The sequence below is a fragment of the Doryrhamphus excisus genome, linkage group LG15, assembly GCF_037039965.1.
Source record: "Doryrhamphus excisus strain RoL-2023G ecotype Guam linkage group LG15, RoL_Dexc_Guam_v1.1, whole genome shotgun sequence".
Lineage (NCBI taxonomy): Eukaryota > Metazoa > Chordata > Actinopteri > Syngnathiformes > Syngnathidae > Doryrhamphus > Doryrhamphus excisus.
Window position 1 is genome coordinate 3,564,709 of NC_136371.1, and position 23,537 is coordinate 3,588,245.

At 39.5% G+C, this 23,537-nt stretch overlaps 2 protein-coding genes and 1 long non-coding RNA gene across 3 annotated transcripts; 1 reads left to right on the forward strand and 2 right to left on the reverse strand.

Moving 5' to 3' along the window:
* The first annotated feature begins 4,348 nt into the window (after positions 1–4,348).
* LOC131104866 (uncharacterized) lies at positions 4,349–8,235 on the forward strand. The gene is made up of 3 exons (XR_009119840.2): positions 4,349–5,175; positions 7,603–7,819; positions 7,903–8,235. It is a non-coding gene; the product is annotated as an uncharacterized LOC131104866 (long non-coding RNA).
* Positions 8,236–10,311: 2,076 nt separating this feature from the next.
* On the reverse strand, positions 10,312–13,268 carry LOC131104735 (chitinase-3-like protein 1). Its single transcript, XM_058052233.2, has 7 exons — positions 13,244–13,268; positions 12,678–12,885; positions 12,539–12,592; positions 11,832–11,991; positions 10,816–10,907; positions 10,647–10,731; positions 10,312–10,539 (listed from the first exon to the last, which is right to left on the reverse strand). Exons 1-7 carry the CDS (start codon positions 13,266–13,268, stop codon positions 10,312–10,314), a joined length of 852 nt encoding a protein of 283 aa, XP_057908216.2.
* A 3,788-nt stretch (positions 13,269–17,056) lies between these two features.
* Positions 17,057–21,654, reverse strand: LOC131104195 (acidic mammalian chitinase-like). Its single transcript, XM_058051127.2, has 11 exons — positions 21,614–21,654; positions 21,514–21,543; positions 21,223–21,427; positions 20,752–20,808; positions 20,491–20,656; positions 20,287–20,411; positions 20,075–20,198; positions 19,810–19,992; positions 18,098–18,214; positions 17,735–17,867; positions 17,057–17,645 (listed from the first exon to the last, which is right to left on the reverse strand). Exons 1-11 carry the CDS (start codon positions 21,636–21,638, stop codon positions 17,284–17,286), a joined length of 1,527 nt encoding a protein of 508 aa, XP_057907110.2. The 5' UTR covers positions 21,639–21,654; the 3' UTR covers positions 17,057–17,283.
* Between the last annotated feature and the right edge of the window lie 1,883 nt (positions 21,655–23,537).

The following is a 23,537-nucleotide window of genomic DNA, read 5'->3' on the forward strand; positions in this document are numbered from 1 at the left end:
GGAGAAAACCCACGCATGCACGGGGAGAACATGCAAACTCCACACAGAGATGGTGGGATTGAACTCGGGTCTCCTAGCTGTGGGGTCTGAGCGCTAACCACTCGACCACCGTGCAGCCCACAAAATGTAAATTCATTCATTCATTTTCTACCGCTTTTTCCTCACAAGGGTCGCGGGGGTGCTGGAGCCTATCCCAGCTGTCTTTGGGCGAGAGGCGGGGTACACCCTAGACTGGTGGCCAGCCAATCACAGGGCACATATAGACAAACAACCATTCACACTCACATTCATACCTATGGACAATTTGGAGTCGCCAATTAACCTAGCATGTTTTTGGAGGAAACCGGAGTACCCGGAGAAAACCCACGCATGCACGGGGAGAACATGCAAACTCCACACAGAGATGGTGGGATTGAACTCGGGTCTCCTAGCTGTGGGGTCTGAGCGCTAACCACTCGACCACCGTGCAGCCCACAAAATGTAAATGTTACCTTAAAATTATTTCAACACTGAACTTTGTTTACAATTAAAACAAAACTTTAAATATTTAAATTTAAAATAAAACAGCATCAGTTTGGACAGAAAAAACATGTTTTTTGGTAGACTAAAGTGAAAGCATTTGTTCTGCAGTTGCTGCCAAGAGGTCCGCCCATCTCACAGCAGTGACAATCAATCAATTTAGAGTCACCTCCAAACTTGTCACATTGTCAAAACACATAGCTACACCGCAATTTGTCTTATAAAACATCGCTATGTCCTCGTTCATTACATAGTTTTATTTTTTGTGCAACTCAACTCAACTCAAAACTCCCTCAGCTTTTTTTTCTCTTCATTGAGACTCACTGCATACACTAATCTACCTTTCCATCTCTTATTCAGCTAATCAGCAGTCAGAAAGCAGTACAGATGCATTCAGGGACTTGCGGTGACTCAGATATTACACATTCTTCTTGAAATCACAATGCTCGGCAAAATGAGCTGCAACAAGGAGGCTGAAGAGCCCCATGCTGGTCCGCATCTGCAGGTTGTAGACTCAACTCGACTGACTCGAGTCCAGCTCTGTCCATCGAGTGAATTGTGAGCATGACATGGTCTCACAGGTTGAGGTTTGTGGACTCGAGGTTGTTAGTAAGTCGAACAGATGTACTTGTTGCGCACGTGTGAGTTGCCTGGATGACATAGATGGTTACATTGTGCGCTGGCAAGCGAGAATGGGGATGATGCCCAATTCATGTACTGCACTGAACTGTACTAACCAGTTTACAGTTCAAATACGGTTTCACTGCATTACCTTTCACATAATGCTGAAAAACTTTTGATTGTATTTGGCCATTTTAACATCAGTTTCCGAACTAAATTTGTTGAAACAAGCCACCTTTGTAGAAAGGTGATTTATTAAGTTTGGTCAATTTTCTTGCATTGGTTTAAGGGGTAGATCTGCCACATCCAAACGTTTCATTGCAACCATCTTAATAAGATGTCTGATTATTGCTTATATACTGTATGTTTGGAGTTAGTATAAGAAATGGAGTTTATCGTCACTAGTTTAGATACAGGTACACAAACGTTAAAAAAAGACAACTATTAATAAAACTGGATTATCCAGACCTGCTTTGTAATGCCTGATGGAAAATAGCCTTGTGAGAAATTCATAATTACGTTAATGGAGAAGTTCAGACAGTTCATCCAAAAAGAAGTGCCCTTATTGAAACAACACTGCCCTACCATTGTTCAAATTCGATGCCCAACACTATTGCTGAGCATACATATTTATAAAGACTGTCTTTGTTATAAATACCATTTCTTGATACAAAAAAGCCCAATTTGTGGTAAAAAAAAGAATTGAAAATGATTTATGTGTTTCACAGAAGACCTATACTTACCATGCATTCTGTGGCACGATTCCAAATAGCTGAGTTGAGCGCTATAGCTTTGAAAGGTAGGAAGACCGTGGACATTGATGGACTTGTTGGCTCATAATGTCTACCAGGAAGTCATTCAAAGTGTGAAAAGGTTTTTCGAAAAGGTATTTCGAAAAGGTTAAAGATGACTCCAGAAAACGGCTCATCTGTGTCCATCATTTAAAATTGGTAAGGCTGTTACGCCAACTTCAGTTTATATCCCGACGGTGAATTTCAGGGCAAGAAATTAGGCTGCTAACAGATATTTGGCAAGTTGTTGTTTTCTGATTTTTGCCGACGGTGACCATGTTCTGTTATTTGTTCTTTCAGGTGGAATTTTTTTTTTTTTAAATCACAAATGAGATCAGTTAATTTGTCGAGATCACCATTATCTCTGCTCTTCGAAAGATCCACAGTATGTTAGACACTTATAGACAATACGTAACTAATCAAATTTGACCATGGAAATCCTTAGTAAAAGACAACACTACAAATGAGTATTTTATTACCACACAAAATCATCACAATTCGGTAGATTTTCAGGAATTGGGAAGGCGTGGGAAATTTTCAAGACGTATTCTGCAAAATTCAGAAGAGTTGGCAGCCATGATAAAGTATGCTTTACGTAATGGCATTTTTTTACCCAAAGGGTGTGTGTCATTTATATAACCTGTTGGGTGTGTGTTATTGGCATAACATAGGATGGGTGTGTTAATTGCATGACAAGTAGACAACAGATCATTATGAAGAAAGCCATAACATGACTCAAACAAAGGGTAAGGCAGGTGGACTTTAATGACGGTCATGATCTGCATATGCAATACAGTTGATTTTCCCCCATCCAGACCACAGATGGAAAACACCAAATTTTCCTATGTTTTGTAAGATTATATCCTGTGGTCTGAGGTGTGTTAGGAGGGAATATGAAATTTGTTCAATATTTAAGATTGGGAAATAAATAGTCAAAATAGTCAAATAGCCAAAACCACCACGTGACTTCTGTGTGACCCGAAATAGAAAGTGGCTAATGTTAAAGACGGGTTGTAAAAATTATCGGATTTGTCTGAAAAACATTTCCAAGTAGTTAGTTAGCTTGGTGCTAATTGTTAGCATTTTAGTTTATTCCTTCATTCATTCATTTTCTGCCGCTTTTTCGCGGGGGTGCTGGAGCCTATCCCAGCTGTCTTCGGGCGAAAGGCAGGGTAAAGCCTGGACTGGTCGCCAGCCAATCACAGGGCACATATAGACAAACAACCATTCACACTCACATTCATACCTATGGACAATTTGGAGTCACCAATTAACCTAGCATGTTTTTGGAATGTGGGAGGAAACCGGAGTACCCGGAGAAAACCCACGCATGCACGGGGAGAACATGCAAACTCCACACATAGATATGGCCAAGGGTGGAATTGAACCCTGGTCTCCTAGCTGTGTGTTCTGCGCGTGTTGACACTGGTGACACTGGTGTTTGACGGGTACGATTTAGTGCAGCTGTCAGGTGACGACCTGTGAGGCTTCTTTGTCTTAAACTCCACACTCTTAGATATTCGTCTTCTTGCACAGTTGGGCAGCGTTTTTGTGTCCTTGTTAGACCCAGTTTGTCGTTAATAGCATGGTAAGAGATTTTCGTTTTAGTTTAGAATTTTAGATGGGTTTTCTAATAAACTATTATTCTTACAAAATGATGAACTTGGATTAGCAGCCATACCGGGAGAGTGATGCAGAGGACTGACAGTTGTTGATAGTAGGCCTCTATGCAAAAATGTAGATCGTTCTTTGAAAATCATCTGATTCATTTTAATTGTTTGTGAAATGGATAAAAGTGTTTGTGAAATGGCAAAAATTGTTTTTGAACTGCATGAAAATACGTTTTTCTTTGGAAAACAAAGAAATTTGCAAGTGATCCCAAACTTTTGAGCGGTAGTGTACACATGGCACGATGTAGAAATGCTTGAGGACAGTCTTGGCACTTTTGATGCTACCAAGCTAATGCTTTTAGCATTTTAGCTCATTTCCTCAGTTCAAAAGGCTAATACAGTCATTGCATTAGACTCAACTACCACGAAAATGCACAAGCCCTTTGCCTATTTGCATTTCTTCCCCCTTCTGCCCACCTAATAGCGATGCCCTTGAGTGTAGTAAAAGACATAACTTTGGGGTTTGAATGATGTTCCGTTTAAGTTCCCTTCTCAACATATCATCATGTACATGTTCTGTAAACTGGTCACGCAAGATCTGATGTGAATTTTGAATACCCCCCAGGTGTTTTGTGAATGACCACATCCATCAGTGACTTTAGAGCATGGGAGTAGTCTCTAAGACAACAAACTTGTACAGTAATGAAGATACACCCGATATTCATTCATTTTCTACCGCTTATCCTGACGAGGGTCGCGGGGGGTGCTGGAGCCTATCCCAACTGTCATCGGGCGAGAGGCGGGGTACACCCTGGACTGGTGGCCAGCCAATCACAGGGCACATATAGACAAACAACCATTCACACTCACATTCATACCTATGGATAATTTGGAGTGGCCGATTAACCTAGCATGTTTTTGGAATGTGGGAGGAAACCGGAGTACCCGGAGAAAACCCACGCATACACGGGGAGAACATGCAAACTCCACACAGAGATGGCCGAGGGTGGAATTGAACTACACCCGATATCTTCTGAAAAAAATTCATTTTTTAATACATGAGCACACTCTCCTGTGTGTCAGATTTTTTTCATGCTAACATATGAATTTGACTTTCTTCTCTGGATTTTTTGATTGTCAAAACAATGTAAAAGGCTACTTTGTTGACTTTTAAAACAGAATTAGAGAGCAGGACCCAAATGCAGTAAAAAAAATGCATAATAATAATCTCGCTGTGCAGGCAGGAAAATGGCAACAGGGCACACCAAATGAATGATAATGAACCAACAAAGGAAGGAGCACACACTCGGACTAAATTAACATAATTGAAATAAAAAACAAGTGTGGGAAAAAATAGAAAAGCAGAAAAATGGAACAGGGCAAGGCAGGAAGCAGGAATACACAAATAACAGCACTTCAAAAAAAGCGAACATCAACAAACTGTCACGCACACTAACTCTCACATGGTTACACAATCGTTTAAAAACATTTAGAATTAAAACCAGTTTCATAAATAAACAAATCTTACTTTGGAAAGGCAAAAGTCCTACAGTCGGCTCCCTCAAATGCACCATTAGCAGCTGGTGCAAAGCTGCACTAATTGTTTGTAAAGCAGCTGCCTGACACAACAAAAGGTACCTTAAGCTAACTAAAGCTACTTATAATAACAAAAATAACTCATAATGCTACACATATTGACGTACTTATGTGATTTTGGTTATCAAGATAAACCATGGAAATTGCTCGATATCAGCTCTTAAATTAACCTTTTAAGAGCTTTTTTGTTATATCTGTCCAAACAAATGTACCTTTATTTACAATGGTGATCTATTTTTTTATCTATGGTTGTATGTTTAAATGATTAGATTACCAAATATTGTATTTTAGATGGCAGTATTTTTTCGTGAAGTATGCTAATTGTGATGCTAGTTAGGTCATGCTAGGTAACTGCTGTGCTATCTGCCCATAGTATACTCATTACCTTTTGTTATCTATGGGATGGAATTGTTGTATATAATGTGTATGTTGATACTATGTTTGTATTTTTATGTTTTACACAAAAAAAATCACTAAAATGAAAGAAAATATCACATTTGTTTACTGGAGGACATTTAGCTTCCAATGCCCAGGTTAAACTGTGTTAAAAGCCAGACCATAAAAGTTTCAATAAGGATTTAAAAAGCTCCAGTGATTGTGCAGATCGAATGTTATAATAACACAGTATCACTCAGCTTGTACTTCATCTCAAAACTAAATTCTACTGAATTAAGCCTGTGGTAGATGTAGAAAATAGGTACAGCGCATCCGGAAAGTATTCACAGCGCTTCACTTTTTTTACATTTTGTATTCCAAATTGTATTAAATTAATCTCTTACCTCAAAATTCTACACAAAATACTCCATTATGACATTGTGAAAACGTTTTTTTTTTACTTTTTTTGAATTTATTAAAAATAGAAAACAAAAAAATCACATTTACATAAGTATTCACAGCCTTTGCCATGAAGCTCAAAATTGAGCTCAGGTGCATCTTTTTTCCACTGATCATCCTTGAGATCTTTCTACAGCTCAATTGGAGTCCACCTGCAGTAAATTCAGTTGATTGGACATGATTTGGAAATATAATAACTGTCTATATAAGGTCCCACAGTTGACTGTGCATGTCAGAGCACAAACACCAAGCATGAAGTCAGAAGAACTGTCTGTAGACCTGCGAGACAGGATTGTCTTGAGGCACAAATCTGGGGAAGGATACAGAAAAATGTCTGCTGCTTTGAAGGTCCCAATGAGCACAGTGGCCTCCATTATTCGTAAATGGAAGACGTTTGGAACCACCAGGACTCTTCCTAGAGCTGGCCGGCCTTCTAAACTGAGCGATCGGGGAAGAAGGGCCTTAGTCAGGGAGGTGACCAAGGCCCCGATGGTCACTCTGTCAGAGCTCCAGCGTTCCTCTGTGGAGAGAGGAGAGCCTTCCAGAAGGACAACCATCTCTGCAGCAATACACCAATCAGGCCTGTATGGTAGAGTGGCCAGACGAAAGCCATCAGACCAGAGAATTTTGTTTCTCATGGTCTGAGAGTCATTCAGGTGCTTTTTGGCAAATTCCAGACGGGCTGCCATGTTCCTTTTATTAAGGAGTGGCTTTTGTCTGGCCACTCTACCATACAGGCCTGATTGGTGGATTGCTGCAGAGATGGTTGTCCTTCTGGAAGGCTCTCCTCTCTCCACAGAGGAACGCTGGAGCTCTGACAGAGTGACCATTGGGGCCTTGGTCACCTCCCTGACTAAGGCCCTTCTTCCCCGATCGCTCAGTTTAGAAGGCCGGCCAGCTCTAGGAAGAGTCCTGGTGGTTCCAAACGTCTTCCATTTACGAATAATGGAGGCCACTGTGCTCATTGGGACCTTCAAAGCAGCAGACATTTTTCTGTATCCTTCCCCAGATTTGTGCCTCAAGACAATCCTGTCTCGCAGGTCTACAGACAGTTCTTTTGACTTCATGCTTGGTGTTTGTGCTCTGACATGCACAGTCAACTGTGGGACCTTATATAGACAGTTATTATATTTCCAAATCATGTCCAATCAACTGAATTTACTGCAGGTGGACTCCAATTAAGCTGTAGAAAGATCTCAAGGATGATCAGTGGAAAAAAGATGCACCTGAGCTCAATTTTGAGCTTCATGGCAAAGGCTGTGAATACTTATGTAAATGTGATTTTTTTGTTTTCTATTTTTAATAAATTCAAAACATGTCAAAAAAACCTTTTTTCACATTGTCATAATGGAGTATTTTGTGTAGAATTTTGAGGTAAGAGATTAATTTAATACAGTTTGGAATGAGGCTGTAACATGACAAAATGTAGAAAAAATGAAGCGCTGTGAATACTTGCCGGATGCACTGTAGATACTTGAAAGGCAGCCATTCATGGCGGAGCCGGTTTTAAAAAAACAAAAACATGTTTGACAGATCAGAGAAGACACATGATTATCTTGATTAGTGCTCTGTTAGAACTGTGCAAAAATAACACATTAACAGAGGTAACTAATGTATTTAATTATGCCTAGGCCTTTCATCCTGGGAACGGCACTTCCTCATTCTCGTTACATGAACACAAGACGCCTCCGGGGACGCTCCGAACACGACAACAACAACTTTGTAATGCCATCCATCCACTTTCTATGCCGCTTATCCTCGCTGGGGACACAGGTATGCTGGAGCCTATCCCAGCTGTCTTCGGGCGAGAGACGGGGTACACACTGGACTGGTCGAGCTTTAGAATGTGTGAGTATAAATAAACAGGAAGATAAAGAAAAAACATGAAGTGGATATTTTGATCATATTTTACTCACTTTGTTATTATTAAGGAAGAGTGCGTGTCATAGTGCAAAGCACACCTATGTGGGCATAACACCACCAGATGGCAGTGTTAAGCAAACGGAAGAAAACAGCAATCAATGTCCTCATCCAACCCTAGGTGTCTTGTGGGTAAGTTTATAAATCCAAAAGTTCTCACGTTGTTTAAAATCTTCCGTATGGTGTCTGCTATATGGTCTATTCCATGCGCTCTTAGAGGGGTTGGATTACTATTATGGCAATCTAAAAAATTTATTTCTGTCTTGTAATCGTCTTTTTGTCACTTTAATGTACGATACTTTGCAAATGTGACCTTCCAGTCTACATATAAAAAACAACTGTAGTCTTGCAATCAATAAAATTGTTAATTTTAAGATCATTTTGTGAATGATTGTTCCAAAACGTCTTTGTTTGCCATATGCAATGATTACACTGATTTATATGAGCCAACCGGTCTTGGTCTTACCTGTCTGTTTAGAATGAGTGGTTAGGTGTGGTTAGGCCACACAGCTAGAAGACCTGGGTTCAATCCCCGGTCGGGCATCTCTGTGTGGAGTTTGCATGTTCTTTGGTTTTCCAGATACTCTGTTTTTTTTTTTTCCCACATTCCAAAAACATGCTCCACTTTGTCCATAGGTATGAATGATTATAGTTGCAGGAGCTGGTCGTGACCTGTGATTGGCTGGGGACCAGTCCAGGGTGTACCCCGCCTCTCTTTCCCAAAGACACCTGGGATAGGCTCCAGCATCCCCACGACCCAAGTGAGGGTAAGCGTTCTCTATGGGATTTAATTCAGAGGGAATTTATGAAGTAATTTGGAATTTGCTACAAATGAGTACAATATTGTTAATTTCTCACTTTGTATTGATGAACTTTACAATTGTAACATGGGGGGTGGGGGGCGCAAGGTGGACCCTAACCTAATGTGGCTGCAAGGGCTTGCTGCGTGTGTCCCACAGAGGGTGTCCTCCATCCATTCATCTTCTATGCCGTTTATTCTCACTAGGGTCGCGGGTGTATGCTGGAGCCTATCCCAGCTGACTTCCGCGGAGTGCTCCCTGGACTGGTGGCTAGCCAATCGCAGGGCACATATAAGCAAACAACCATTATACGCCATGAGAAAAGAGCACCACCCAACATTCTCTTTCACTTTAGTTATGTTTTTATAGTATGCTCCTTCTATGATCCTGGGTAACAGATATCATCTCATCGTGACAACATGTGACATAAGCATGAAATTCTGTCTAAATTCACAAGGCTACACCCACAGCTGGCGGACGAGCCTCCAAAATTCTGACAGTTTTTGACTGGAGTCCCTTAAATTGGACACAACTGCTGTCTTTTTCTGTATAGAATCCAGCCCTCATGTAAGTAACGTGCACCAAGTATTTATGTGCTGCAGGTGTTGAAACAAGTTAATCCCGTGTTTCCAGACCAAAATTATGTAATTAAATCATTTATGGGGTTTCATATGTAACCACAAAATGGCGAAAGCCCGAAAGGCATAACCTGAGGACCATATAATAACAAGTATGGGTATAATTGGTATAATATTGACCACAAAGGGGTCATTAGGTTTGCTAATTGATAAGTCGTTTTTGTAATACAACAGGAGACGATCTTTGTTGAATTTCAATATCAATGATTGACACATTTTTATTATTTTTTTGGGAGGTTACCCACAATCCCCAAACAACTATCAATGAAATACAGTGTGATGCGTATCACTGCTTTGATGGTCATCATGTGAACAACACTTGTATCATTATATAATCATGTAATTATACCACAAATAACTATATTGGAGCCGATCAAAACTGTCATAAATGTTTACAGTACAGAACATGACCCTTACCCATTCCATCACCAAAGAGAAAGTCATTCATTAATTTTCCCTTTAGCCACCAAAATGTTGTATTTTTCATAACAATGAAGCAAGAATGTATTTTTTTAATCATGAATTCATTCATCTTTCAAAATTAAGGCACTTGGTTCAACTCCTCATGCAGCTTTTGGATGACGGGATAATTGCCCTGATGGCAGTGCTTCCCACTGAAGTCATCCAGGTTGATTGACATGACAAAGGCTCCTTCAAAGTCCTTCTCCCGGATATACTTTGCCTGTACGGCACAGAGAGAAAAATGTTAACTGCTGAATGATTGGCAAAATAATGTAAACATAGCTGATAACAGGTAGGTAGATATTTGACATTCAATTAAAGGCTCTTCTCCTCACTGGTCTCCGCATCGGGATAATAATAGTAGCTTTGTTTCATGTTTTTGTGTTTGGCTGAAGTGGCCTACCTTTTCAGCTATGGTTGCCATGCTTTCATAGCCCACCCAGGCATTGGCAATCTTGCCTGTAGTCGCAGATGTGTGATGACACAACTGTAAGGAAGATACATTTTGTCATAATGTATTTTAAATCATTATAACCAAAGCTGCGCTGATCTCGTCTCTTACCTCAGAATAGGCCCAGCGACCTGGTGTATCACTAAAGTAGCCCTGCAGCGGTGCAGTTTTATCTGGGCATAAACCAGAACCATCGGGCTTAGGTGTCAGAGCAAATGCTCGGCCAAATGCTGCAATTCCCATGATAAGCTTCCTCTTTGGTGCTCCCTTGCTGACCAAGTATTCCATTGCAGATTTCTAAAATATGGGCAACACTTTGCATAACAACAGCGGCCTAATTGGTGCTCAGGGCAATAATTAGCAATAGATACAGTATACAGTTGCAGGAGCTGGTCGTAACTGACCGTTTGCTGAAACAATGTGTCGCTGGGATCAGACATGAAGTTGATGTCAATTCCTGCCGTCACCACATTGAAGAAGTCTACTTTACTGTTAAAACAGTCAAGTTATTGCTGATCAAAACATGGAAACAGCAAATTGTACAAATCATTTAGAAATGACATTTGTGCTTACTCGGCAATTGCTTGGAACTGATAACTGTCATCTATGACTGATTCCTCAGCAGAGACACTCGCTGTGAGGTGTATACCCTTGGCGGATAGTTCCTATACAATAAAAAAAAATGCATGGTGAAGTCTTGGATCAACATTTACAATAATATGTATTCTAATAATAATAATCATTCATTCATTTTCTACCGCTTTTTCCTCATGAGGGTCGCGAGGGATGGTGGAGCCTATCCCAGCTGTCTTTGGGCGAGAGGCAGGGTAATAATAATAATAATAATAATAATAATAATAATAATAATAATAATAATAATAATAATAATAATAATAATAATAATAATAATAATAATAATAATTCATTCATTCATTTTCTACCGCTTTTTCCTCATGAGGGTCACGAGGGATGCTGGAGTCTATCCCAGCTGTCTATGGGCAAGAGGCGGGGTACACCCTGGACTGGTCGCCAGCCAATCACAGGGTTAATAATAATAATAATAATAATACATTTTTTTTGTTTAGCGCTTTTCAAAATACTCAAAGACACAGAAGAATGGAATTGAATAAAAGCAAGTAAACAGAGTAAAAGATACATTAAAATACAACATTCATTCATTAATACACAGTTAAAACAAGAATAAAAGCGGGGCACAGCAGTCAGGTATAAAAAGTTAGACATTAAAACAGATTTAAAAAGGTGGGTTTTTACTTGTTTTTTGAAACTGGGAAGGTCAAGGCAAGCACGGAGTGAATGGGGCAAAGAGTTTTTGAGGACAGGGGTATTGTGTTCACAAGAGCAGGTGGAGGTGAGGAGGCGGGCAGCGGAGTTCTGAATATATTGTAGTTTGTTGAGGGTTTTGGAAGGTGTACCGTAGAGAATACTGTTGCAGTAGTCAATTCTGGTCATGATGAATGCATGGATCAGGGATTCAACGGCAGAGAATGTAAGCGATGGACGGAGTCGGGCTATGTTCTTAAGATGGAAAAATGCAGTCCGGTATTTTAAGCTAAATACACATACTGTACCTCAATGAGCTCTGAGAACTGGTGCGGGTTAACTGCCTGGTAGTTCTTTCTATTCATCCAGAAGATGTTTAGCCCATCAAACTGATATGTTTGCAAGATATTGGCTGTAGAGTCAATGAAAATTCGTCTCCCTTGTGGTGTGGTTATCGTGGTCAGGAGTCTAATAATTGTAGGGGGGAAAAAAAAACAAGTGTTCTTTACAAACAAAATGAGCTGCACACATTTTATATTAAACGGTAATGCATGATGTTACCATTTGTCATAAGTCATACAACTCAGTAGCGATGCTTAGTGTTGTCTTTTCTCCAAGTTAGCTTACACATTCAAATATATATGATCTAATAAAATGTTCATTCATTCATTTTCAAGGTCGCGGGGGTGCTGGAGCCTATCCCAGCTGTCTTTGGGCGAGAGGCGGGGTACAACCTGGACTGGTTGCCAGCCAATCACAGGGCACATATAGACAAACAACCATTCACACTCACATTCATACCTATGGACAATTTGGATTGGCCAATTAACCTAGCATGTTTTTGGAATGTGGGAGGAAAACCGAAGTAGAAAACCCATGGGGAGAACATGCAAACTCCACACAGATTTGGCTGAGGGTGGAATTGAACCCTGGTCTCCTACCTGTGAGGTCTGTGTGCTAACCACTTGACCACCGTGCCGCCCCTAATAAAATATATCTATATTTTCAAACTTACGCAGGGATGTCCAGCATCAGATTGACCTCCAGAAAGGTTTGAAGCTGTGGATTGCTGTCGGCACATAGAGTACATTTACATACGTCCAGTCAATAACAACAACGTTCTTAGCAAAATAGTGCATGTGTCGTGCTCTGACCTTTCCTTTAGTGCATTGAAAGCTTGGAATTTTGGTATGTCAGTCGGGATAATGTCGAGGCTCCCTGAGTCGCCGATACCGACATAACTATAGATCAGATGAGTACACAGATGGGGGTCGATTTGTGAAATTCCGAGATGTGTTTTCCCTGGTGTATCTTCTGACAAGCTGTCATAGTGACACACCAGTTTTTTGGGAAAGATTGGACCTGAGGAAAAATAAGGTGTTTAAGTACTGTAGTTAATAACTAAATAACACTTCTTTTATAGATTTAAATTAAAAAATAAACAAGCTAAAGACTAAAACAAGAAAGAGCAAAATAAACAAGCAGCATAAGGAAGAATTTTAAAAATGCAAAAGTTAGATTAGTTTGTAGAATGAGTGAAATTTGAGCGGGATAACGACAGTACGTTTACTCGCTCATTGTATTTATCTACTAATTATTCCAAGACATAAACTTACCAATCCCAGCAGCGACCACACAGAGACCTTCAAATGACAAATGAAATGTTTCCATTTGATTCTATTTTCTATGAACCTTCAACCAAATCATTTCTACCCCTTACCTGCAAGAAGAATCAGCTCCTGCATGTTGTTGCTGTAAAGATAAAAAAAAAAAAATCATGACTTCTAACATGTACAATCCAAAATGAGTATTTTTTTCTGCTCAAGTATTGAGGACCAGTCTAAATTTGGATGGAGTTTTTTCAAAAATGGGTAAAATGTTTACAAAAAGTGAAATGTTTTTTTACTTACTTTGGTAGAGGATAGTGGTTAAAGATTTAATCTGGTACCAAAGACCATCTGGAACAATTACAAACATACAAAAACCATTACTGTATATATATATATATATATATATATATATATATGTTGATTTTGCTTTATTAGAACTTCAGATGACTCTAAACTCATCAGGGCCAATATTAATCAACAATCCAAACTCAAAGACGTCTTGACCTCGGCCATATTTACAGTTTTATTATGTCAGCTTTAAAATTCGAAGTGAAGTCCAAGAAAAAAAATATCTCAATGCATAATAAACAAATAAACCCATATTGTCAATTTACTTACCAACCAAGATAAACCTTTAATTGCTTCTCTGTGCTGAGTGAATGGTGATGAGTGGTGTTCCATACATTTATACTGGTTAACAGGGCGTGGCGGTTCGCTGGATACTGTATATCACCATTTAAGGTGGCTCAGCATTCTTGTCATTGTAAGCTAATTACGTGGAACAGAGGCCCGGAATCCCAATGTTGTCTATGAAACCACCGGTATGCAAACATGTATGAATACCAACCCATCATCCACCATCCCAGGCCTGAAGAGTATATTGCATAGCTGTTTGATGTTTGTGGTGATAAGTCTGGTACACATGACTGATTCAAAGAGGTGTACTGGTTGTTTTGTTAAGTCAATATTTAACAACGGAAATCATTAGACTTTTAGCATTTTGTCACTTTTTCGGGTCCAACATGGGATATGGTCTTCTACGCTGGTGATACGCAATTGTCGAGACATTTCCCCTTGTGGTGAAATAATGCTATTACATCATTTTTTTAATGTTTGTGTAGGTTTTGGGAGAACAGTACATATTTACTAGCGCAACTATTGTTCAGTTAACATTCAAATCAAAACATTTGCATGGGTGGCTTTCCTTATCCTTACAAAAGCACCCAATAAAAACATTGATTTTTACTTTTGTGCATTCCCACATCAGCATTTGGTACTAAATATGAGGTGAAAAGAAAACGGGAAAAATACACTTCAGTGGTATATCTGTTCAGTGCTAAAAAGAAAGTTAACACACGTTCAAGGACCAACAAATAAAGTGGGACAGGTGAACATTCATTCATTCATTTATTTTCTACCGCTTTTCCTCACGAGGGTCGCAAGGGGTGCTGGAGCCTATCCCAGCGAGAGGAAGGGTACACCCAGGACTTGTCGCCAGCACATATAGACAAACAACCATTCACACTCACATTCATACCTATGGACAATTTGGAGTCGCCAATTAACCTAGCATGTTTTTGGAATGTGGGAGGAAACCGGAGTACCCGGAGAAAGCCCACGCATGCACATGCTAACTCCACACAGAAATAGCCGAGGTCTGCGCGCTAACCACTCAACCACCGTGCCGCCCACGGGTGAACATAAACATGCAAAAACTATGGGATTTGTGACTGTTTTCCGCCACTGCCTTTGTATTAATTACCATTATAATATACACTTTTAAAGAATACCATCATAGTTGTCTGCTGTGCCACACAGACTGCACTTCCAAAACATTTTCTCTCATATAATATATACACTCACGAATTAAAGATACTGTATGTTCAGCATGAAGGCGTGCACAAGGCAGCTGTGAGTGTCATAAACTGTCACCTTATTTGTCCCAAACAAACGAAATGCACTACTTTAATTAGATGCTAATTATGTCATTTAAAAAATATGTTCTGATCTTAACACAGAACAATTATCTTAATGTATTGAGCCATGAAGTTCATGGCTGGTGAGGGCGCTGACATGGAGTTTTTAAAAACATTTTTTTTTTAATTACTAATTCACTTTGGTTTTAAAAAAAAAAATCTGATTGATTTCAGACACTTTTTATGTTTTTATTAATTGAAAACCGTTTGTGTATCTCCAGCAGGTATTACCATTTGTGTATTTAAATACTTAAATGCTGGGTTTTCCTCTGTGCAAATGATAGCACATGGGTTGAATCCCTGCGGCCCTAATGAGGCTTAAGTGGCATAGAAAATGTATGGATATATGTTATTATTATTATTATTTTTTAATCTTCATCATTGCAAGTGACGCTCGGCCTCACCACGTGCTTTTGCTGACACCTGTTAGCTTATTGTTTTGTTGTATTTTTTAGGTAATCAATCAATTTGGTGTTTAGTACTTTTAAAGGGGATTATGCTTTTTCCATTTTTCTGTCCTATAAATGTTGTTAGAATGTTGTATTATTGTGCTCTGATTGCTTGGACCAGGTGCAGGCACGGCGCGCCAATTTTCGTGAGCAGCGCAGTCAGGCGCACCCACGCCCCTGTAATATTAACCGAATAAAATGAGCGCCTCTCATTGCCTTTAAATGCGCAGGACTGGACTGCGCACCACGTTTGCCAACTAATGGGACATGTCACATGTTCCTGACAGTTCCATTAAACACAGCAGCAGGCTAATCCAGGCATCTTGCTTGTTTTCCACCAGCATTTCGGCTCTACATCGTCAAATAGGAGAAACTTTGATGGTATATTATCGGTATCTCTTCCTCATTCTACTTGATGAAAAATGAACAGTAAAAAAATATATCCTACAGCCAGATTTTAACAATCAACTTTATATTAATTGTTGTTTTTAGTCACATTCTCTGTTTCCACACTTGTCACTGTGTAACGTATTCTTCTTTTCACTATTTCATTGACAAACATATATTCTTTATTCACACAAAAACATCACAATCTGGGAGGTTTTTTGTGAGAATGTCGGAAGGCAGGGTCAATTTCCATAAGTCTTCCATAGAATCTGGAAGAGTTAACAGCTGTAATGTACAGTACTATGCTTTGCCAAATGGCATTTTTACCAAGGGGTGTGTGTTATTGGCGTGACTTGATTAGAGGGCGAGTGTGTTTATAGCAATACTTAGGGTGGATGTGTTTGAATATAGGGTGAGTGTGTTTATTGCAATACTTAGGGTGGATGTGTTTGAATATAGGGTGAGTGTGTTTATTGCAATACTTAGGGTGGATGTGTTTGAATATAGGGTGAGTGTGTTTATTGCAATACTTAGGGTGGATGTGTTTGAATATAGGGTGAGTGTGTTTATAGCAATATTTAGGGTGGATGTGTTTGAATATAGGGTGAGTGTGTTTATAGCAATACTTAGGGTGGATGTGTTTGAATATAGGGTGAGTGTGTTTATTGCAATACTTAGGGTGGATGTGTTTGAATATAGGGTGAGTGTGTTTATTGCAATATTTAGGGTGGATGTGTTTGAATATAGGGTGAGTGTGTTTATTGCAATATTTAGGGTGGATGTGTTTGAATATAGGGTGAGTGTGTTTATTGCAATACTTAGGGTGGATGTGTTTGAATATAGGGTGAGTGTGTTTATAGCAATACTTAGGATGGATGTGTTTGAATATAGGGTGAGTGTGTTTATAGCAATACTTAGGGTGGATGTGTTTGAATATAGGGTGAGTGTGTTTATTGCAATATTTAGGGTGGATGTGTTAATTATAGGGTGAGTGTGTTTATAGCAATACTTAGGGTGGATGTGTTGATTATAGGGTGAGTGAGTTTATTACTCGACACAGGGTGTGTTGATTGCATGACTCTGGACGGTAAACAATAGAATACACCTTTATTATAAAAGAGGACAAACGAGCTTCAAAATGATCTAACAGGTAGTAGGGCTTTAATGACAGTGAGGATAAGTATGGTTGGTGTGTATATATTTATGTATGATATACGTATATGATATAATGTAACCTTTGGACTGTGCAGTGTTGAATTCTCCTTATATAAATCAGAGTGAAAACATGCTGTATTGTTTGAGGAAGACATTGTCATCATACTGTATGTACCGTATGTATTATGGCCAATCACAGCAATTACATTGTTTTCTAAAAACAAGGTTACTAGGGCACTTCTGGAGGAACGTGCGACCTTGGAAACACTGATAAAAGGAGTTTTGGTCATCACCATTCACATACAGGTCATCAAGCTTCCCTTCACAGAATGTGCTACCAGGAGCGACAGTCGTGATGGTTGCTGAGGAAGTTGTGGTGGTTGGTGTGGAAGTGGCAGCTGGATGGGAAGTGGTGGTTGGTGGAGAAGTGGTGATTGGTTTGGAAGTGGCAGCTGGATGAGAAGTGGTGGTTGGTGGGGAAGTGGTGGTTGGCGTCATCGTGGACTCCGTTGGGTTTGTTGTTTCCGGAGTTGGTGCTGGGATATCTAACATGATGAAGTAGATAGTGGACCAGATTAATTAGGGGCTAATCGATGTGTTAAATTGATTGCTTTAGTTACTACAAACACCTGACCTGAACTCAGAAGAGAGCGCAGGTAACTGATGAGTGGGTAGTTTCCTTGCCCGCAGAACTGTCCAGCAAAATCATCCAGATCCAGAGCCCAGATAAAAGCCCCTCCAAAATGATGTTCTTTTAGGTACCGTGCCTGTGGACATCATGCATAGAGTGCTGCACGTTAAAATAGCAGTTTGGAGGACACTGTATATAGTTTCATAGTTGTTTTTGTTTACATTTAATGACAACATCCAAGGAAACCAACACAAAGACTGACCAGTGAAAAATTGATAAGCCAGTTAAACTGACATCTGTCTGACCCGTGTTTCCACAACCCGGGTATATAAACTTCAATAGTAATGAAAGTAGACTATTTCTTACCTTGATTTCATAGCTCTGTTTGTTGTCAAACCCAACCCATTCGTTGCCTTTTATGGCGTAGGGCACCTTCTGCTCATCGATCCAATGCAGACTTCCTCCAATGAGGAATGTGCAAATCTGTAATAATGAAAGAAAACAATGTTATAATGTTCTGAGAGTTACTGGTTAGGTGTGTCTTAATCTCTAGGATTAACATCATGAAGGCTAATGAGTCAGAAGTCTACCTACAAATCAATCCAGCTACAGTTAACGCTGGTGGTGACAGTGAGCCTCAGTGAGAGGCAGTGAGCGTCTGAGATCAACACAGAAACCACCTTCATGTTTTGCAAAAAAAAAATAATAATAATAATTTGAAAGTCTCTGCTGTTCTTTTGATCACAATTGCAAAATAACCCAAAATGCAGCCAAATAAAGTTGCAAAGTATTTTGATAAAATGCTGATAAACAGTATTGAATTCAAGTAATAACTTCAAAACAAGAAGGTGGTGTCTAGGTTGATCTCATTCCCACACTGTCATTGTCACACTTTCAATGAAGATAAAAGTAACCATAATTGTTCATTTTTTCCTTTCATTTGTTGTTTATGTGCATTTAGAATTGTTTTATGCATGGGAAACTAGACTAGTAAAATTATTAAAGCGTGTTTTGTGGTAAAACTTCACAGACTTATAGCGCAACTGTGTTAGTTATTTTATTTTACATTTTAATGTGTGTGTTGTTTTAATGTCTCCTCTGCTGAGTGGTAACACACCTGGAAGGTGCATCCCAGGTGTGCCTGATTACCAATCAGGTGGAGTTGGCTTAAATAGGAGGCAGGCATCAAGCGGTGCTGCTCTTTAAAAACATTGCTGTGTGGTTGACCAAGTGCCTGTGCCGGTTACTGTGTGTTCTGCTATTTTGTAGTCAGGTTTTGAGGATTGCTTTTGTTCCGTCCCCAGTTTTTGTGAAGCTTGTTTCCTTTTACACTGGAATGAAATACTTGATTTTCCTTTGAGCTACTAGTGCGCTACCTTTCCCTTTCATTTTCTTTGTACACTTTTGTTACGTCCCACCTTGCCCTAGACACCTTTTGGGGACGTAACACGTAGAATGAACATGTTTGAAAGCTGAAGCTGGACTGAAATGCAGTGGAAATATGCTTTAAAAGTTGAATTACTGCTGAATCTGATAGGATTACATCTGATAGGATGTAATGGGATTTTATACAACATGATGAATGCCTACCCAGGAATCGAACCACCGACCTTTGTGTTGGGAAACATGCCATTTCACTGTAGTAGAATCACCAGGAAACACCAGCATGAATGGGCATTTTAAATTGCCCAAAATATGAAATTACACTAAATGTTGGAATATTTGGCAGCAACCTTGAAATGCTTTTGTGCAAAAGGTGGTTACTGTCTTCTCAGTTTAACCATTGCCCCTAATTGATAGACAGGTGGTGGTGATCATTTATTTTTATATTATTATTATTATATTTATTATTTTTATTTCCAATGGGAAATGTTCACAGAAAATGTTACTAAATTTGGGAATATTTAGAAAAGTCTGAATGGGTAGCACACTCGTCACAAGTGAGCTGAACATTTTCATTTTATGTTAGATTTGTTAGAATTGCTTACGAAATGGAGAAGGAGTAAACTGGTGAAAATTAGATGGAAGAAGCCGAAGAATATATGAAAAATGGTGCACAACAAACCGTGTTGACCAACCTCATAGTAGGACCAAAACCCAGCTTCACGAGTGTACGTCCCAGCTGAAGCCGGCCCGTTGGCAGACGCTCCAACACCATTAGCTGCTGAAGTTGTACGAAATGTGCGCCCGTATGTTGCAAAACCGACATTGAGCTTATCCAAGGGAGCGCCTTGGTCTCGCCAGTATTTCATCGCAAAGTCCTTTAAAAAGTGGGAAGGGAGAAACATTTATTGGGCATCTCATTAAACTCTAAATGGGATATACTGTATACAATGTACTCACCACATTGTAGTAGATGTTGTCCCCTTCATCGAAAGAAGAACGATACAGGGGGCTATTGTGACCGGTAAAGGGGTCCCATGCTCCATGGAAATCGTACGTCATGATATTCATAAAATCCAACAACCTATTTGACATCACAGGACATTTTAATGCTACCAAAGGAACACAAAAAGCCATCATTAACATTTTTTTTCCCCCTTCATTGAACTCACTTTGACACTTTTGCAATCTCATAACCGTTGTCAATGTTTCCCTTGCCAGCCGCCACGGCAGCCGTGAGCAAAAGGCGTGGCCGACTGGTCCGTGCAGCTTCTTCCTCAAAAGCGGCGAGGAATTCCTGTAATTATACACAATCACAAAATCTTGTTTTGTGTAATTTGGAAAATGCACATTTATTTAATGTTCTAGCAGCGGACCTGGCATAACACCGTGAACCTCATTTTGTCCTGAGGTGGGCTTCCTCGAGCTCCGGGGTACTCCCAGTCCAGGTCCAAACCGTCAAAGTCATACTGTCTCAAGAATCGAATTGATGACTGGATGAATGTTTGGCGGTTGGCCGGAGTGGAGACCATGATGGTGAATCTGTTATGATGAAAACCAGTACTTCGTCTTAGCAGTTTTACTGCAGTATCGTCACCATTATTTTGTTAAGCTCTTTTTTTTTTTTTTAGACTTACTGAGTACTTCCAAAGTTCCATCCACCAACGGCCAGCAGAGTCTTCAGCTTGGGGTTGCTGTGTGACCATCAAATATTTTTGCGATTATAAACGTGTGAATATATTAACGGCAGAAGGGTAAATATATTGGAATCTTGAATGTCTGGTTCACAGAATTTATGAAAACATTCCATGACGGACAAATAAGTACCCATAGGTACTTATTTACAAAGGCATAATTTAATGAGAAAATTACAATGTCTGTCAACTGTTTGAACCTGAACAGGTTGTGTTTTGAACATTTGCTTTCACTATGCCCTCCATGACTTTGACTTTTCAAATTCCGTCCCACAGCTTATCATTACCGCAAGTAAACTCTTCCCCGCTTTCGAAACAATCGCAAACGTAATGACATTCTCACGCAAAGATGTTCAACAGGTTGAGCGAAAACACAACACAAGAATCGTGATCTGCCGACAAGACATAACAGACCTGTTCTTGAGTTGATTGAAGGACCTATACAGAACATCATCGTTCCATTCGTATGTCGACAGCTCATTGGAAGGGTTGATGACCGAGAAGGCGTAGATCAAATGCGTGCAGAGGTTGGGGTCGACATTATGTGGCAAATATTTGCCAACACCTGGTCTGTACTGAGACCAGTTGGTGTAGTAGCACACCAGTTTGCTGGAGGACACTGTAGATGTACGATATCAATAACATTAGTGGTTTACCAAAAAAAGGTACATTGGGAAAAATAGTGAGGGATTTTGAAAAACATACCAATTTGGAGGCACATCAAAATGGACAAAACTGTGGGGAAAAAAAACAGCCAATTAAATGTATGCTGATGTTATGGTAGAATCCGTGAGGAAAAACTTACCAGCGTAGATCTTTAGGTGAGCCATGTTGTGAACTGCAGCTGTTCAAAGAAATGAAACATGAATTCTTCTTTGCAAATGGTTGATTTTTTTTTTTTTTTTAACCATACACAATGTTTAAGAGTTGATTTAAAAAAAACCTTTTGAAGTCGACGACGATTGGGTGGATGTGACGGGTTTGGAACATGTTTCCCGTGCTGGAGTGTGCTTTTATAGGTGCGATAAGACAAGGGACAAAGGCCGCAAGCAATGAGATGATGCCCCCAGACCATTAGTTGAGTACTTTTGGTGATATCTACCTTTCTTGTGAGATAAATCCAAGACAAGCGCATGTAAGGTTATGTAAAGGCTTCTCTAGTGATAACGTACTGATAACGATTGCTTTGCTTCCCCAAAAGAAGCACAAACTTGGAAAACTGTAAACCGGCTTCCTGTATTTTACGTGCCCGCTACTTGTTTGTTATTCTACTACTAAGAATAGAATAGCAGAATAAGCCATTGTTGTTATTATTATTATTACTACAAGGGGAAAATTCTCATAGTATCATCGTTATTAAGTCGATTAATATATTAGTTTAGGTCATAAAATATAAAAGAAAATGACATTTGGGTCACTAGAATCAGACCTCTGTGCAAATCCATGTTGCATGTATCAAATGTCAATGATGATAAATAAGCTTGTAATACTTTACATATGCTGAAATTTACAGTCGTTGAAAAATGTCATTGACATACAGTCAAAAGATCGAGTTTCGCCTTGTCAATCACGGCAATGGTAAAACAGGGCGTAACAGCGTATCGCCTGACAGTTAGTGTAACTTATCATGAGCCAGCTAACATATCGCTCAGCAACCATAGCCGGGGGCCATCTTTGGATGTTTTTTTTAAGCAAGACGGCCTCATACGCCTCTATCGATGTACAATATTGTACTAAATTAATGTGGGGCTAACAGAATGAAGTATATGTCAAAAGGGGATATATTATTTTGTATTGAGTTGTGGATTCCTATAGAGCAGCTACATACAATAACCTGCACAGAAAGCTTTCAAGTTCTTCCAGAATCTGCGCCTATTCAGCTGTATTTTTTTGGATTTCGTGCTTCCTGCAAAAATGGTCTGTTTTTAATGTTTTCCCTCCACGACCAAGTAACGTTGGAGAGGCATCGGGCTTCAGCAAGTTAGTCGGAGAGAACTTCTTCTTTCCTTAGCACATTGATTTCAAATAGCTGACTATGTGACTTAGCCCACAAGAGCTAACTCGGTCAACAACGGCAACTTCGAAACGGCGACGACTGACCGCAAACAAGGATCTTGTTGGGTATTTGTAGCAAAATTGAGAGTCCTGTTTTTATATATATATATATATATATATATATATATATATATATATACACACACATCTCAACATTTTGGAAGATAATTTCAGGTGTCAATGTCATTACAGCAATTTTCTGTCAGTGGCAATTACTGTATTTACCACACACGCAAACAGAAATACAGCTTGCAGGCGTGTGCTGTTATTCAAACGTGATCTTCTTTCTTGCAACATTGCGACGGCATGTCACATGTTCCTCTGTCACTTGCTGTCAACGTACAGTCACAAACTGTCCCAACTCAAAAATATGTACATAGTATGCCGTGTACTACCCTCACACCATAAACAGTACATTTGTGACAGTTTATCAACAAACTACAGTAATTATCACATGAAAAAAATATGTAGTTCATATTCCGACACGTTGACAAAAATAACCAAATCAGAATTATACTACATTATATTTATATTACTGATGTACTCATTGACAAATACACTTGTTTTATTAATGAATAATGCAAAATAAATGCTATTTGACTTACCCGCGGCTCTCACCACTTTGACAGCAACTGTGAAGTGCACATTAAAATTACAACTGAATATTGAACTGA